General features: G+C 42.0%; 3 protein-coding genes across 8 annotated transcripts; 1 reads left to right on the forward strand and 2 right to left on the reverse strand.

The window, feature by feature from the left end:
* Window positions 1-1,332: 1,332 nt before the first annotated feature.
* Window positions 1,333-7,029, reverse strand: cbx5 (chromobox homolog 5 (HP1 alpha homolog, Drosophila)). Of its 2 annotated transcripts, none has more exons than XM_083975543.1 (5): window positions 6,715-7,029; window positions 5,756-5,936; window positions 4,969-5,197; window positions 4,175-4,275; window positions 1,333-2,915 (listed from the first exon to the last, which is right to left on the reverse strand). In XM_083975543.1, exons 2-5 carry the CDS (start codon window positions 5,884-5,886, stop codon window positions 2,774-2,776), a joined length of 603 nt encoding a protein of 200 aa, XP_083831669.1. In that variant the 5' UTR covers window positions 5,887-5,936; window positions 6,715-7,029; the 3' UTR covers window positions 1,333-2,773. The 2 variants fall into 2 exon arrangements, with proteins under 2 accessions (XP_083831669.1, XP_083831668.1); XM_083975542.1 differs by having other exon boundaries at window positions 5,756-5,935; window positions 6,477-7,029.
* Window positions 7,030-7,152: 123 nt separating this feature from the next.
* hnrnpa1b (heterogeneous nuclear ribonucleoprotein A1b) lies at window positions 7,153-11,275 on the forward strand. Of its 5 annotated transcripts, XR_014595503.1 has the most exons (12): window positions 7,153-7,294; window positions 7,855-7,971; window positions 8,316-8,462; window positions 8,557-8,767; window positions 8,855-8,938; window positions 9,057-9,107; window positions 9,191-9,271; window positions 9,357-9,485; window positions 9,566-9,718; window positions 9,799-9,862; window positions 10,030-10,605; window positions 10,680-11,202. XR_014595503.1 is itself a non-coding variant. In XM_083975538.1 (11 exons), the coding sequence occupies exons 1-10, from the start codon at window positions 7,283-7,285 to the stop codon at window positions 9,849-9,851; spliced, it is 1,038 nt and encodes a 345-aa protein (XP_083831664.1). In that variant the 5' UTR covers window positions 7,153-7,282; the 3' UTR covers window positions 9,852-9,862; window positions 11,210-11,275. The 5 variants fall into 5 exon arrangements, 4 of the variants coding, with proteins under 4 accessions (XP_083831664.1, XP_083831663.1, XP_083831665.1 ...); XM_083975538.1 differs by lacking the exons at window positions 10,030-10,605; window positions 10,680-11,202 and adding an exon at window positions 11,210-11,275; XM_083975537.1 differs by having other exon boundaries at window positions 10,030-11,202.
* Window positions 11,276-11,417: 142 nt separating this feature from the next.
* nfe2 (nuclear factor, erythroid 2) lies at window positions 11,418-13,951 on the reverse strand (the record flags this gene model as incomplete). Its single annotated transcript, XM_083975536.1, has 3 exons — window positions 11,418-12,891; window positions 13,702-13,815; window positions 13,904-13,951. 3 exons carry the CDS (start codon window positions 13,949-13,951, stop codon window positions 11,605-11,607), a joined length of 1,449 nt encoding a protein of 482 aa, XP_083831662.1. The 3' UTR covers window positions 11,418-11,604.
* Between the last annotated feature and the right edge of the window lie 227 nt (window positions 13,952-14,178).

Genomic DNA, 14,178 nt, shown 5'->3' on the forward strand with positions numbered 1-14,178 from the left:
AGAGAGAGAGAGAGAGAGAGAGAGAGAGAGAGAGAGAGAGAGAGAGAGTCACTCTAAAAGACAAGCAAGGAAGAAAAAAAAGGTGGTGTGAGAAATGCATAATTAGACTCAACGTTCACTATAGTTTATTAGGCTACTGATATTGCAGTTGTTTGTTTTGCTTCAATCAATTTTCTTTTCTTTATTCTAGGTAACAAATTATATTTCTATGAATGAGGATTTCCCATTTTTGTCACAGTGGTCACATTGAGATAAAATGGAAGATCCCCCACGCATCTCCAGATATAGCTACTAATAAGTATCAGTACTTGCTCCCTCCTTGAGCAAATGTCAATCAATTCCAGATTTTATAAATGCTGCAAGATTTGTCACGGAAGCTATTTAATGGTTCACTGATGTTTCTGTGATGTCAAAATGATACCACACTGCAGTGCGGTACGTGGGTGAGCGATTTTAGGAACATTTCAGTGAACCACCTTGTATCTGGCAGCTGTACAAACTCCATCAGAACTCTAAATAAATCTGTTACTTTACACATAGCGTAACATAAGTTTGTGGACCCACAGGTGGGCTTCAGCAGAAGTGAAAGATGTGATGTTAGTTGGTGAAACCTTATGTGAATCTGTGCCCCTTTAAAGACATAATAATATAATAATCCATACAAGTTTGTCAAAGATGTGTAATTTCTAAGGGGTCGTAGAGAGCAAAGTTTTTGAATTGTGAATGACTTGCATAAAAACAGTTAACTTTTACATCAGTGTTATTTAACAGCGCCATCTGCTGGCTGTGAGGGGCTGGTGCTCCTCAACAGAGAAAACTGATTTAAAAACAGTCTAATTTCAACAGAGACTACATTACATAGGTTCAACCTCATATTTGTAAATCAGCTTAATTTTTCATTATTATTATTCTTTTATAACCAATCTTGGTGGTAAATTAAAGTGAAGTTTATTACACCTGCTTGCTTCACCCAAATCTATTCATTTCAACCTGCAGTAATAGATTATCCATCCATTCATCAGTGGTACCATTTCTCCAGGCAGGGTAGGAAGGGACTGGAGTCAATACGACGTGTAACAGGATGAGGGTGAGACACCCTGAATAGGCCCAGTATATTTAAAATTTGGTTCAAGTAATATTGTGTTTGCAAAAATTACACTCTCATCCTGAAATAACAGTCAACTGACATTTGGTTTTAACATTGAAAATGTTTATTAAAGGGTGCTATTGTACACATTTGTAATATTTAATTCACACAAGAAAGTCTACATTTTAAAAATTCTGCCCCAGCAAAAACTGACAAAACTCAAGGATCCAAAAGGACAAAATATTTTTAATGTAAGAAAATGACAATGAAGTTATGAGCCAAGTGATAACAAGGGACATGATTAATGTACTGCATGTCAAGGGAAGGTCACAGCCTTCTAGCACAATGCCAAATGAAGCCAAATAAAATTACAAAAAAAAAAAAAAAAGCTGATCTCAGTCTTTCGACATTTGGTCCTAAGAGTTCATGTTGGAACACAGCAGATCAAACTACACAATCAGCATCCATCAAGTCAACTGACCTCTGCTTGAGAAATTTTAATACTTAACATTCAAGAACAATAATTACAATAAACCCTTGGAAAGATTAACCCAAGAGGTTGCCCAAATTTTTCAAATCATGACATCAACAATACCCCAATTACTGAGTGGATTTTAAAAATACCAATGTTTCACTAACTTGATGAGTTCGTCATAAAGAGTGGTCACACAGTCCAAACAATCTTTCTCTTTCAGCCACAAGGTGGCACACCCGAACAGCTGGTGTGAATGCTGGTTTCATTGTATATGGATACAGTAAAGATTGTCTAACCTGTGAAAATGATCCAACTACAACACTGCTGTAAAAAAAAATAATAATAAAGGGGGGGGGGGGGGGGGGGGGGGGGCGTTTACAAACCAAGCAAAATTACTTTTATTGTCCTTTTCTTTAAATGGCAATAGCATATAGAAAAAAAAACACCACACAATGTTTACATGTTAAAACCTGGAAACGAGAGATAAAAAAAAAAAAAAAAAAAAGACAGTACACTACATTATAAAGACATAATTGGCCGGTGTCCTCTGCACGTTCACAAATTGAGTAGTTTTACCTCAGTAGCAGGACAAACAAAAATCTACGAGATAAAAAGTTCTAAAAAAGGAAGTGATCATGCAACCAGGGAAGTGCTGCTGTGGTTGCTTCCTGAATATCAATACTACGTTCTTATCGTTGGGTTCTTCAAAAAAAAAAAAAAAAAAAAAACGACAAAAAAAACAGGGGCACTGCTTACATTAAGATGGGGGTTGTGCACCCAAGCACAAAGTTAGCACAGCTTGTACCAACTCTGGCTGTCTAGACTATATTCTGAATTTTAACATGACCATCAGTGCACATGGATGCAGAATCTCTTAGTGACTTAATTGTAACCTGTAAGCACTAAAACATGATGTGTTAAGACATAAAAAGATGATAAAGAATACAAAGACAAAACAGCAGAAACCCTCCCCAGTAGCATATCACCCATGTCCACTACAGCTGCTTCTCCTGTCTGATGGATCCTTCTCAGCGGTCTGGGCCCTTGTGCTCCATTGGGGCATGGATGGAGATAACACGACTGTGTCCACTGTCTTTGTGTCGGTGTTGGACATGGTAAAGAGGAAGGATGGGAGGTTTGGTGTGAAAAATGTCTGAATCAAGCATGTCCCTGCAGTGGAGGAGGTCCCGTTTCCTCCTGAGGTTATGCACTCACGCAGTGACAGCATCCTTCTCCTTCTTGTCGCCATCTTCATGCCAAGTGAGACGTTCCTCATAGAAGGCTATGACAATCTGTGGGCACTTATGATTGGCCTCCTTGGCAAGCACGAGATCAGCCTCATCAGAGTCTTTCCTGCAAGATGAGGACCAAAGTATGTCTTTAAAATGACTTCAGGGCTGTGCATATTGGAATAAAATTAAGTATCCAATAGTACAAAAATAAAGATTTTCTTTAACATATATGTGGTTTAATATTTGACAAGACAAGTTCAGCTGAACATGTTTCTGTGCCGTTTACTATTTGAAAACCTATTGTTACTCAGGTGTTTTAGGACCAAACCACAGTTGATTTCTTTGAAATTACATCATAGTCAATGCGTTTTACAGACAAACCAGCCTGGGATTTGTCTGTTTACACTGATTTCTCTGTAAATATTTGTACCATTACTACTTCTACTATATATTGAGCTAGCAACACTCCTAAATGGGTTATGACACAGAGTGACTGATGACGTACAAAATCTTGCTGATAAATGACATTTTTATGCTGCCACGTACCATTTGTATGTGAATGGGCAGCTAGACTATTTGTGTTGATAATGAATAAGTTGCATGTGGCGATCTGTCAGAATTGTGCCTTTCCAAATTTAAAGCAGTACTTCTACAGATGGCAAGGACAGCAAGCAAACACAGCTGCAGTTTCAGGTTAACACCCAGAAACCGGAGGAACACCATTTAGCATGAAACTCTCTTTATCATCATTGATTACGATGAAACTGTACTATAACATGTCCTTACCGAACAGCTAGGGGTGGGTCTGGGCACTACTACTTTTACCAATACTGCTTGTCAATTCGGTACTTCACCAGGTGCCCCAACATAGTGGGAATGATGTGAGCCTGAATTTCTGGACAATGGATGGACTTTGTTTTGATATTAATACAGATCACTCATATTTCCACCCCCACCAGCTAAAGACCACCATGGTCAGAGTAAGGCCTGAAAGAGCGGGGTCTGTGTTTTTGTGAGCATGCTTCATGCTGCTTTAGTGCTTAAGTTTGTGTGATGGCCTGGGCCCCGAGATAAGATATGCATCAGGGTTTTTGAGTAGCAGTGATAGACAAGAAATCTATCTTCTTAATTTCACCAGAACCAGAGACAGCGATAACACTGGAACTTATCAATATTGTGGTCTTAAAAAATGTAGCCCTGGGTGCATTTACCTCCAGGTTTCTGCATCCCTACATCCAACTCTATCTTACAGAACACACCACAAAAGTGGAAAATGTCATAACCAAGCTTGTGTTATTTATCACTTCTTGCATTTGAAAAAAATCACCTGAACATGAACAAAATCCGCAAAGTTTGAGATGATGCATCAACAAAACCTACCACTTCATGAGAAACATTAGGTCTCCACACGAATCTGTTGCGCCAATGATCTTCTCTGGCTCAAGTCCTCTCTCAAAGCCACGAGCAACTAGAATATCCTCCTGAAAGATGAGAAAATACTTCTTTTAGTACACAAAGAGGCTCTTGTCTGTCACAACAACACGAAAGGTATGTAGACTGTTTAGCTATACTGGCAAATAGGCTAAATGTGTAATTTAGTAAATTACGGATTGTAATAAAACAAAAAACAGAAATTGAACCTTGTATAATAAAAATAAAATACTTAAAGTCATATCGATAGAATGCCAAAAAAAAAAAAAAAAAGGTTTTAATCATTTTTTGTTCATTATTATACTGTGGCTCAGGTTGCAAAAGTGTTCACACTGGTAAAATATGGCAGCATGCAGCCCAAACCATCTCTGGCCTGTTCAGACTTGTTTAACATGTCTTTGGCACTCTAATCACAAGTCGGTAGTACTGCTTACAGCTCTTAGATGAGACACCCAAATGTTAATTAACATATACATGACTTTTTTTAATCAAGGGTGTAACTGTAGAGTCTCCCAAGAGTGGAGAACTGCTTTTGAGTTCATTGTGCTGCACTCACAGGTTGCAATGCGAGTTAAACTCACACATGCAAATAATCTGAATGAGCTATATCCTATAGGCATTACAGACTTCTATTATAATGGTTGGATTGGATTTTAATTTTTGACCAGGTGATGGTTCAATTTGACTGCTCCCAACCAGTCTCTCAAAAAAACATAACAAATACAGCAACTTAGTATGTATACCTCCTTCTTCTTCTTGGGTTTACTTCCACCCTCTTCATCATCGTCCGAGCTTCTCTTCTTTGAGCCGCTCGACTCTTTGGAACGTCCCATGGAGCTTGAGCTTGTTTTGCTGCCTCCACCGCCGGGTGCGGTGGAGGTTCCACCACTGCCTTTCTTGTAGGTCTTCATGAATTCAGAAATAAGCTCAGGGCAATCCAGATTCTTTTCTGGCTCCCATGTGTTGTGCTTACTGAAGAAGATCACAGTGCAGCAAGTCAGTGTCAAGAGAGCCAAAACATAATCAGAGGGGAGACTGACGATCTACACCTGTATCAATGTTATGATACTATGTAATATGTAATTTGACGTTTATAACATTCCAGTTATAAACGTCAAATTACATAATCTTACACCAGTTCTTTTCCTGGTTTTAAGAGAGGAGTTATGGTAAACTGTATCCTTTTCAAAAATGTAGTGCATGGCCCTGCCTGGACAATATCCAGGGGTACAACTAATAAGTTGCATGCCATTGCTTCATTGTTTCTTTGCTTAAAACAAGATGACAACAGAGAATAAAAATTCCCATTACAATGTTTCACAGTCGAAATGTCACAACATAGGTCCAGTTAATTATGTATAAATGGCTGTTTTTCTATAGTGCTTCTGAAAGAAACACTTAACAATACACTCCAGTTTTAATGCATTTGTGATATTTAATCTCATCTATAGCCCAGTCTAATGCTGTAATTCTGCAGTGGGGTTTACACAGGTGTAACTTGGCATAGATACTACCGTCAGTACAACTTACTCTGAATATCCTTTCCACTTCAGGAAGAACTCGACCCTGCCTTTCACCACCCTCCTGTCCAGCACCTTCTCCACAACATATTCTTCCTCATCAGAGGATGAAGAGTCCTCGTCGCGAGACTTTTTGCCCATAGCAAACTCTGTTGTTGAACACCACGCTGTTGCAGGCCAAGGGTACTTTCCTGTACGAGAAGAAACGATGGAGAGGCTAATGTTTTTGAGCACAGAAGTGATCCATAATCGATATATTCCGCGCAAAGTAACAAAAAACCAAAACAACAACAAATAAAAAACATTAAGCACGGAGAGACTACTTCTATTCGGCGCTGGGTTTTGAAGATATAATCTACCATACATCAAGCCACGGGATCCTTTCATTGTCGTTTACCAATGCTACACCGTGCACAACTTAATGAAAATTATCATCTCAGATTTGCCGGAAAACGCCTTTCGGCAACGCCCCACGCGCTAAAAATGTTTTTTAAAAGGTAATGTAACATTTCCAGGAAAGTGAATAACAAATGCACACGGCAATGTAGATATAGTGTTGTGGTGGCTAATCGTCTAGCTAACCACTGGGCACGAAAAGCAAACATGCTAAGGCAGGTAGCCCGGGAGCTAACGCTGCAGCGAGCTAACACTAGCTAATTTCGGTACCAAACAGCTCATAAAATAATACCTGCAGCAGCATTTAGCTGCTTTGGTGTGTAACTACTTCTTACCCCTTTTCGACGTGTAGACCGTGGGCCTCGGACCACTTTACCGCAGCGGTAACGTTTGTCTTTCGTGGAGCTCGAGCTGCAAGGCCAACGCCGAGGCTACTTTAGCGTCTCGCTTGTTTCACGAAAAGGTACTGTGCGCTCGTCTGTGCGTAAAAAGCGCGCGTTAAAGGCGCACAATGATTGTACCCGCCCCTCGGTCAGCTGATGACCTATATACACAAAACCAAGATGCACTTACAACAATTACAACTCCGGTCTGCAAGATTTAGCGACAGGTTTATTACAAGACGTTTGCAAAATGCGCTCCAAATGCGAATGCGACGTATGTGCGTAATGTTATATACCAGTGAAATGAATATAGATGCCATGGCTACAACTCCACCCACAAATCAGAGGTCGGAATCACTTTGAATTGGTGATTTGTGGTGGAATTCGCTCTATTTTCTCATTCCTTCCTTTGGGGATTCGTGTTGGGAACCACTGTTGCGTGTATTGTGTTTAATAACCTCATATCTTTTTACAAATACCGTGTTACACATAATATTCCTAGCCAATTTTTCGTCGTCGTGAAATGCCCGCCTCCGACCAGCTCATTGGATGGTGATGGTGATTGACTGAAGTTGGTCCAATCAGGACTCAGTTCCTGTTGACGATAGACTGCAGCGGGAACAACCGACCAATCACAGTGTGGAAGAGGTGTGTACGCTACTATTTATTGTACTGTTGAGAAGCAGGCTGTGCTCGTCTGACGCAGATCACCTCTGTCCGGTCTGTTCACAAGGAGTCTTCAAGGGTTTATACGCAACATGGCGAAAGACGTGAGTATTTACGATACGATTAAACTGTATGTGCTCTTTTGTCAAGTCTGTTTTCCCAACATGCATGTTTTTTTGGGGGGGCCCTTGTGGACATGCAATGCTCTATACCGACTGCGTTTCATCGGTGCTGCAGCAGCTACCGAGTCTAGTGAAGCCGCCATTTTATACCAGTTGGGCCTCGTGGCCTATTGTTCATGCGGCTAGCGATGTACACATACAGGGATGCCTCTTAATTCTTTAAAGTGCCTTTTAACGGCAAACTAAAGTGAGAAATCGTCGCACACACTGTAACATTTACGTTTGCACACAATTGAAGCGAAAGGTGTAGCTACAACAGATATCCGACCCGCCTGCTAACGTTAATGGCGGCGACGTCTCCCTCCTCCACTGTGGCCTGGTTTTTGATATGTGACGCAGGACCGGATTAATGAACGAACAGCACAGCGTTGTTACTAATAGTGTTGGACTTTTAAGTAGTTTACTAATAAAATTGACACTCGGCGCTTCATACAACTACTGGTTATTGTTTGCTGATTGCTGCGTCTTTGTCCATTGTCCAGGTCCCACGTGAGCCAGAGCAGCTCCGCAAGCTGTTCATCGGAGGTTTGAGCTTCGAGACCACAGACGAGAGCCTCCGAGCTCACTTTGAACAATGGGGGAGCCTAACGGATTGTGTGGTAAGTGAGTTTGTGAGGAATAGCCTAATGCTTGGATGCTACAAAGCGCCCATTTTGAATAGCTGCAGACAGCATAATCACATGACTCCACATTTCAAGCAGAAAACAAGAAATATTTGCTTTTTATTGGGGGGTATCCTTGGCTATGCACATTCAGCCTGTAAACAGTCCCCGTGCTTTTGGAATAGTGCTACTATCTATGTGTGTAATACTACCCAATGCTGTTGTATGTAAATTGACAGGGCAAAAAAGAAACTGTGGCCCAGTAATATAAGTGAATTGAACCACCCCCATATTAACTAAGGGTATTTTGTCTAGTAAGTAATTGGAGCTTCTTCCTTCAGGTCATGAGGGACCCCAACAGCAAGAGATCCAGGGGCTTTGGCTTTGTCACATACTCATCAGTACAAGAGGTTGATGCTGCCATGACTGCTCGCCCCCACAAGGTCGACGGAAGAGTGGTGGAGCCCAAACGGGCTGTTTCTAGAGAGGTATGTTGTGCTTATGCTGGAAATATGCTACACCATACAATAACGAGTGAAAATGATGTGAATGTTTAGTAACATGACAATTGTCTGTCCGCAGGACTCAAACCGACCGGGGGCCCATGTAACTGTCAAAAAGATCTTTGTTGGCGGCATCAAGGAAGATACAGAGGAGTCGCACCTGCGGGATTACTTCCAGCAGTTTGGCAAAATCGAGGTCATTGATATCATGACTGACCGCAATACCGGAAAGAAGAGGGGCTTTGCTTTTGTCACGTTTGATGACCATGATTCAGTTGACAGGATTGTCAGTAAGTATAAGTCCCCTGTGCCAAAATTATGTCATTTAACTGTCATCTTGACTGGCTACTTAATACATCCTCTGTCCTGTCCCACAGTCCAGAAATACCACACAATCAACTCCCACAACTGTGAAGTGAGGAAAGCCCTTACAAGGCAGGAAATGCAGACTGCAGGAATGGGTATGAGAAGTGATTTTTTTTACTATGTTGCTGACCTAGATTATGCACAGCAACATTAGTTCACACTGACATAGTTGGCACTGCTCCAGGACTAATGGGCTGTGTTTTTGTTTTTCAGGTCGCAGCAGCGGCGGCAGGCCCTACGACTACGACAGAGGCTTCAATCAGGGTTAGTGTTGAGTAGGCTTCCCCTTCATTTGTTTTTATTTGCAATGGTGTGATGTCTAACATCAGACTGTTTGTTTCCTTGAGAAGGAGGAGGAGGAGGAGGAGGTGGAGGTGGGAGGGGGCGATACGGTGATGGTCCATACAATTGCAATGGAGGAGATGGTGGTGGTGGTGAGTAGGACATTTTGTCAAATGTTTTTTTTCAGTACTGAAGCTTTGCATTGCACTCAATATGTCATTTATGTTGTAGGCTATGGAGGTGGCCCAAGCGGTCCAGGTGGATATAATGGTGGCAACCGTGGTTATAACCAAGGTTACAACCAGGGTGGAGGTGGAGGCGGAGGCTATGGAGGAAATGGTTATGACAGCAACGGTTATGGTAAGTGGCCCCTTAATTTCCTTTGCTTATCTGAACTACCTATGGTGGTCAAGCTGTAATTAACAATCATTTGTTTGTAGGCAACTGCGGCGGCGGTGGTGGTGGCGGCGGAGGTGGTGGCGGCGGCGGCAGCAACTACAACAACATGGGCCACTATGATCCCCAGGCCTCTAACTTTGGCCCCATGAAGAACAACTTTGGTGGCGGCGGCGGTGGCGGCAGGAACTTTGGTGGTAAGGGTCAATAAATGGTCAGCAGGTGTAATGTGGCTGCCTGCTGGCTGCATGTAAACTGACTTGTGTTTTACTTGCAGGTGGCTATGGAGGGGGCTCCAACAACGGATATGGCCGTCCAGGACGATTTTGAAATGTGAAGCGGTAAGAATCTAAAGGCATGCTCACACTTTTAACTTTGTATCATTGAAACCAGAGTTTGTGGTTGCAGGGTATCGTTAAGTGCAGATAACATTTAAAAATTCACTCTGGATGTCAGGTCATACAAAGTCAGTGCACAGTTAACAATGTTGTTCCGTATTGTTCAACAGGACTGAGTACTTAGGAGAGGAGAGCAAGGAGAGGAGAGCAAGCGAAGTGACAGGGCAGCTGCAGGTTTACCTCCTAAATCTGCTCAGCCAAACAGTTGTGGCAGGTTACAGCTGCTGCAAGAAGAGATGTACAGTAGATAAATCATGGAGGGTCTTCATTTAAACGTTTTGTTTCTTTTTATTCATCAAAATGTGTTTCTGGAAAGCAAGCATTCCAATAAGGTTTTATGTAGATTTCTTTTTTCCTTTTTTTTTTTCCTTAAAGGTCTGGTTTTTATTTGTAACTGCATCAAATCAAGCTGAAATAAACCATCTTTCAGTTTTTTTTAAAAAGTCTTGTTAGCCTCTTCAGTGTGGGAAAGGGAGGGCTCATTAGACACTGCACAATGTGGGGGAGCGGGTCATATTTTGCATCATGAGTCTGGAGGAGCACATTTCCTTGGTTTGCAAGAAATTCTACACTAGTCATCACATACGGTACTTCATGAATCAATGCATTTAAAATCTCAATATGAAATACAATGGTGAGGAATGAGAAGGTGTGCAAATGCAGTCATCATAAAGAGGAATGAGAAGGTATGCAAATGCAGTCAACATAAAGAGGAATGAGAAGGTATGCAAATGCAGTCAACATAAAGAGGAATGAGAAGGTGTGCAAATGCAGTCATCATAAAGAGGAATGAGAAGGTGTGCAAATGCAGTCATCAAAAAGAGCCCATCACTTGGTAAAGACTCTACCCTGAGGTCTGCAAAGATCTTCTGGAGGATGCTAGCTTACATGCAAAGTCTTTGAGGCTAGCCATGGAAGCCAGCTGAGGGAGAGCAGTAGCAAAACCATCGCCAGGATCATTGAAGCAGGGGAGAGTGAGAACAGAGGCCTGAGGCTAGCAGGCAGCAGCTACCAAAAGGCTTAAATGCTGTCTGTAGGTAAGACCAGACTTCTCAACTACTGATAGTGTATATCTTGCTTTTGTCATGTAGCTGGTAGAAAGTTGTGTTGCCCAATAATGACGTAACATTTCTTTGTGCAAACAAGTTTTTATTATGACTTACACCTTTTTGACTGGTAAAATTGGCCTCTTAATTGTGCACAGAGGTCTTACAACAGAATGCATGCTGTTAAATAAAACAGTTATTTTGAAAGATTGCTTTTTACTTATTTGGTATTTCTGCTTTCTAGGCAACTCTACACAATGGTCTCCAAAAACCTGTCTTCATTTCTATGACAATGGCTTCAATCAGTCAGGTACAGAACAATAAAGTGTCCAGTCACTTTTTTTTCTTCTTTCTATTTCAGTTTAACCTGATTGTGTTTCTCTGCCTCACAGGTTTACATGGAAAAATGATGCTGGTGCAGAAGACTCATCCCTTTTTTACTTCTCTTTTTTTACTGTTTTTAAAATAAAGTATTTTTTTTACAAAGTACTCTGGTGTGGTTCTACTCAATTCTGGTAACATGTAAAATGCCCATTAGTGCATGATGTGTGTGCACTATGCAGGCAGAACCGGGTGAACTTAAGTTGGCACAGTCAGGCAGGCAGAACATGTTCTGCAAAAACTCTAGTCCCCAGTTCTTCAGCATTGTTCTCTCTTTTGCATAGCTGTGTGAGGTACCAAATAAATTTTCCCATCAGGTGTCTGTTGCAGGGTGTATTCATCTATTGAGTATGGCTGTCCATCTTCATCTCTTAGGTGAGAAAATACTTCTGAATATAGATCTGTAAGGCGATGTTTGATGAACGACAAGCTGCGTTGGAACTCGAGCCTTTCCTGTGCCAGATGTTCTCTCTGGGTCTGCAGCTGGCCCAGTTCTCGTTCGAGGTGAATTATGCTCTCGAGCTTCCTCTTCCTGCAGTTCTGAGCTGCCACCTTGTTCTTCCCTCTCCTCCTAATGTCCCTTACCAGTGCTAGTTGACTATCTGTCAGAGTATATTGTGTCAGAAGCTCATTGAAGTCATCTACAGGGAGATTGATCATCTTTTCCATGGGGAAGGGAATCTTCAAAGCCACTGCCCGACGCTCATCTCTGGTCAGACTAGCAGATGTGGAGGTGCCGGCTTGTGGTTTTGTGTACATGTGCTGTGAGCTCCCTCTGCTGGACACCCCAGAGTCATTGTACATGTCATTCAGAGCAGCAGCCTGGCCCTGTGGTTTCACTGACCGTGCAGTCGGAGCATTCGGTTGTGCGTGAGATAAAGTGGGTTGGGGAGAAAAATAAGATGAATGTGCACCTGAGTGTAAATATGATTGAGACTGACTCTCATAGTCCATTGAGTAATGGATGTGGGCTCTTCTGGCATGCTCAGTCATGCTGTCTGGTTCACCATCACTATATGTCATGCTCATGTCTACTCCCTGGTAACCTGGTGCACCACCAACAGGATTATCTGGAGAGGCCAGTGGTGGACTAGAGCCCAGAGACAAACCAGAGTCTGATTCCAGATCCTCAGCTGAGCGAACGTGTGAGATTTGTCCGTGCGTAGTCCACAGCATGTGCCGATTTAGACCCTGAGAGGAACAAGCATTGGCTCTCCTGTGCCCTTGACTGCTACCTGACATGTTCATCTGCTCCCTAAGAGCCATGAGAGGGGGCTGCGTCTGGGAGGAGATGGGGGGCATTCTTTGACTGAGCTGAGACCCAGAGTGTCCGTACATTGCCTCTGCGTTGCTTCCCGGACGATGACAGACGGGCACCTCTTCGGGGTAACATCCATTGTAAGTGTCAGCAGTGCTGAGCTCACAGGCAGCAGGAGGATGCTCAGAGTGAGACTGATTCATCCCATACCCTCCCACATGGACCATGGGCTCCATGGTTTGGTACTGTGCTGTTTCATAGGAGCCTTCTCGAGGGACTTCAAACTCCTGTAACGATAACAATAAGGACTCACCTAGATGCGATTGACAGGCATATAGGCTACAACAGATACAGAATGGTTAAAGACATAAATTAAATGCTCCAGGGTACCAAGTTGATTAGAGTATTTTTCACAATTCCTCTGCTTTGCTATGGAGCACAATTTGCCCCCACTTCAGCCTGCCACCCTGAGCCTATGAAGGGCTCATAGATGTGATCAGGTTTCACCTGGAAACAGATGGCTATTGTGCAGTGCAGGGGGGCTGCTAGCAACATACAGCGTTTGCCCCCTTTCACAATCTCTTCATCCTGCCATCAGTCAAATAGACCATTGTTGCCCATATCACCTGAGTATTCGTTTTTCAACAGTAGCCATCACATGAAAATTGATTAAAATGTATCATTCCACTGGAATTAACCAATAATATTCAGTTGGTTATGAACCACATTTTTAATGGGTGAATCGTGTAGCTTATGTTCAGTATTTAAAAAAGAAAAGAAAAAAATAACACATTTGACAAACTGATTAAATATAGTCAGATTAGCCAAACTTGTACTGTCTGTAATAGATGCTAAACATATTAGTGAGGTCAGAGCCCAGAAAGGGAAAAAATATATACATTTTGTTCACCTTATGTGAATTTATCAGATACAATACAACCTGTACCTCCATGATTATGCACCATGGGGAATTGGAATAACATACACTGAATGGTAGCTATATCTGGCATAAAATGGGTAATGTATATGGTAATATTTTGCAATAAAAAAAGTCAGACTTTTACAGTGCCCTCAGTGTGTCAGTGCTTTAGAGTTACCTGCAGCTCTGAGATGGCCATCAGCTCCTGCCAAGCCACATCTATCTCTGTGTCTCCAGGGAAATTAGTCGGCATGGACACTCCTCCACACAGCCTGCCTGGAGTAGCTAATACCTAGGAAAAGAAAATGAAACTAAGTCATATGTCTCTTCTAGGCTTGATTGTATGTTATATATGTTTCCTTCTTAATAAACAGACCTACCTCACAGGTTCTCCTCAGTGGGAGAACATAATTGGCCGTAGAACACATTCAGGACAGGCTCTCACTACAAATGATCAACCTGGTGGAGACAGAAAATAGTGAGATATATTAACTATGCAGCTTCTACACTTTGAATAATACAAGAAAGAAGAAGTATAAACAATAAAGAACATTATACTAATCGAAGTATCTTTTAGTCACAGCATGCCTTGAAACACGTGTAATACATACAATACATTACATATCTGAAGAGCTGCTGGTGCTAAATAAATGAC

This window comes from Trachurus trachurus (assembly GCF_905171665.1).
Source record: "Trachurus trachurus genome assembly, chromosome: 7".
NCBI lineage: Eukaryota > Metazoa > Chordata > Actinopteri > Carangiformes > Carangidae > Trachurus > Trachurus trachurus.

Coding starts and splice junctions, on each gene's coding strand:
- cbx5 (XM_083975543.1), bottom strand. CDS start 5,886: ATGGGCAAAAAGTCTCGCGACGAGGACTCTTCATCCTCTGATGAGGAA. Junction 4,276..4,968: donor AACCCAAGAAGAAGAAGGAG/GTATACATACTA, acceptor CTCATCTTTCAG/GAGGATATTCTAGTTGCTCG. Junction 2,916..4,174: donor CTAATGTTTCTCATGAAGTG/GTAGGTTTTGTT, acceptor CTCATCTTGCAG/GAAAGACTCTGATGAGGCTG.
- hnrnpa1b (XM_083975538.1), top strand. Junction 7,972..8,315: donor GGAGCCTAACGGATTGTGTG/GTAAGTGAGTTT, acceptor TTCTTCCTTCAG/GTCATGAGGGACCCCAACAG. Junction 9,719..9,798: donor TGGCGGCAGGAACTTTGGTG/GTAAGGGTCAAT, acceptor TTTTACTTGCAG/GTGGCTATGGAGGGGGCTCC.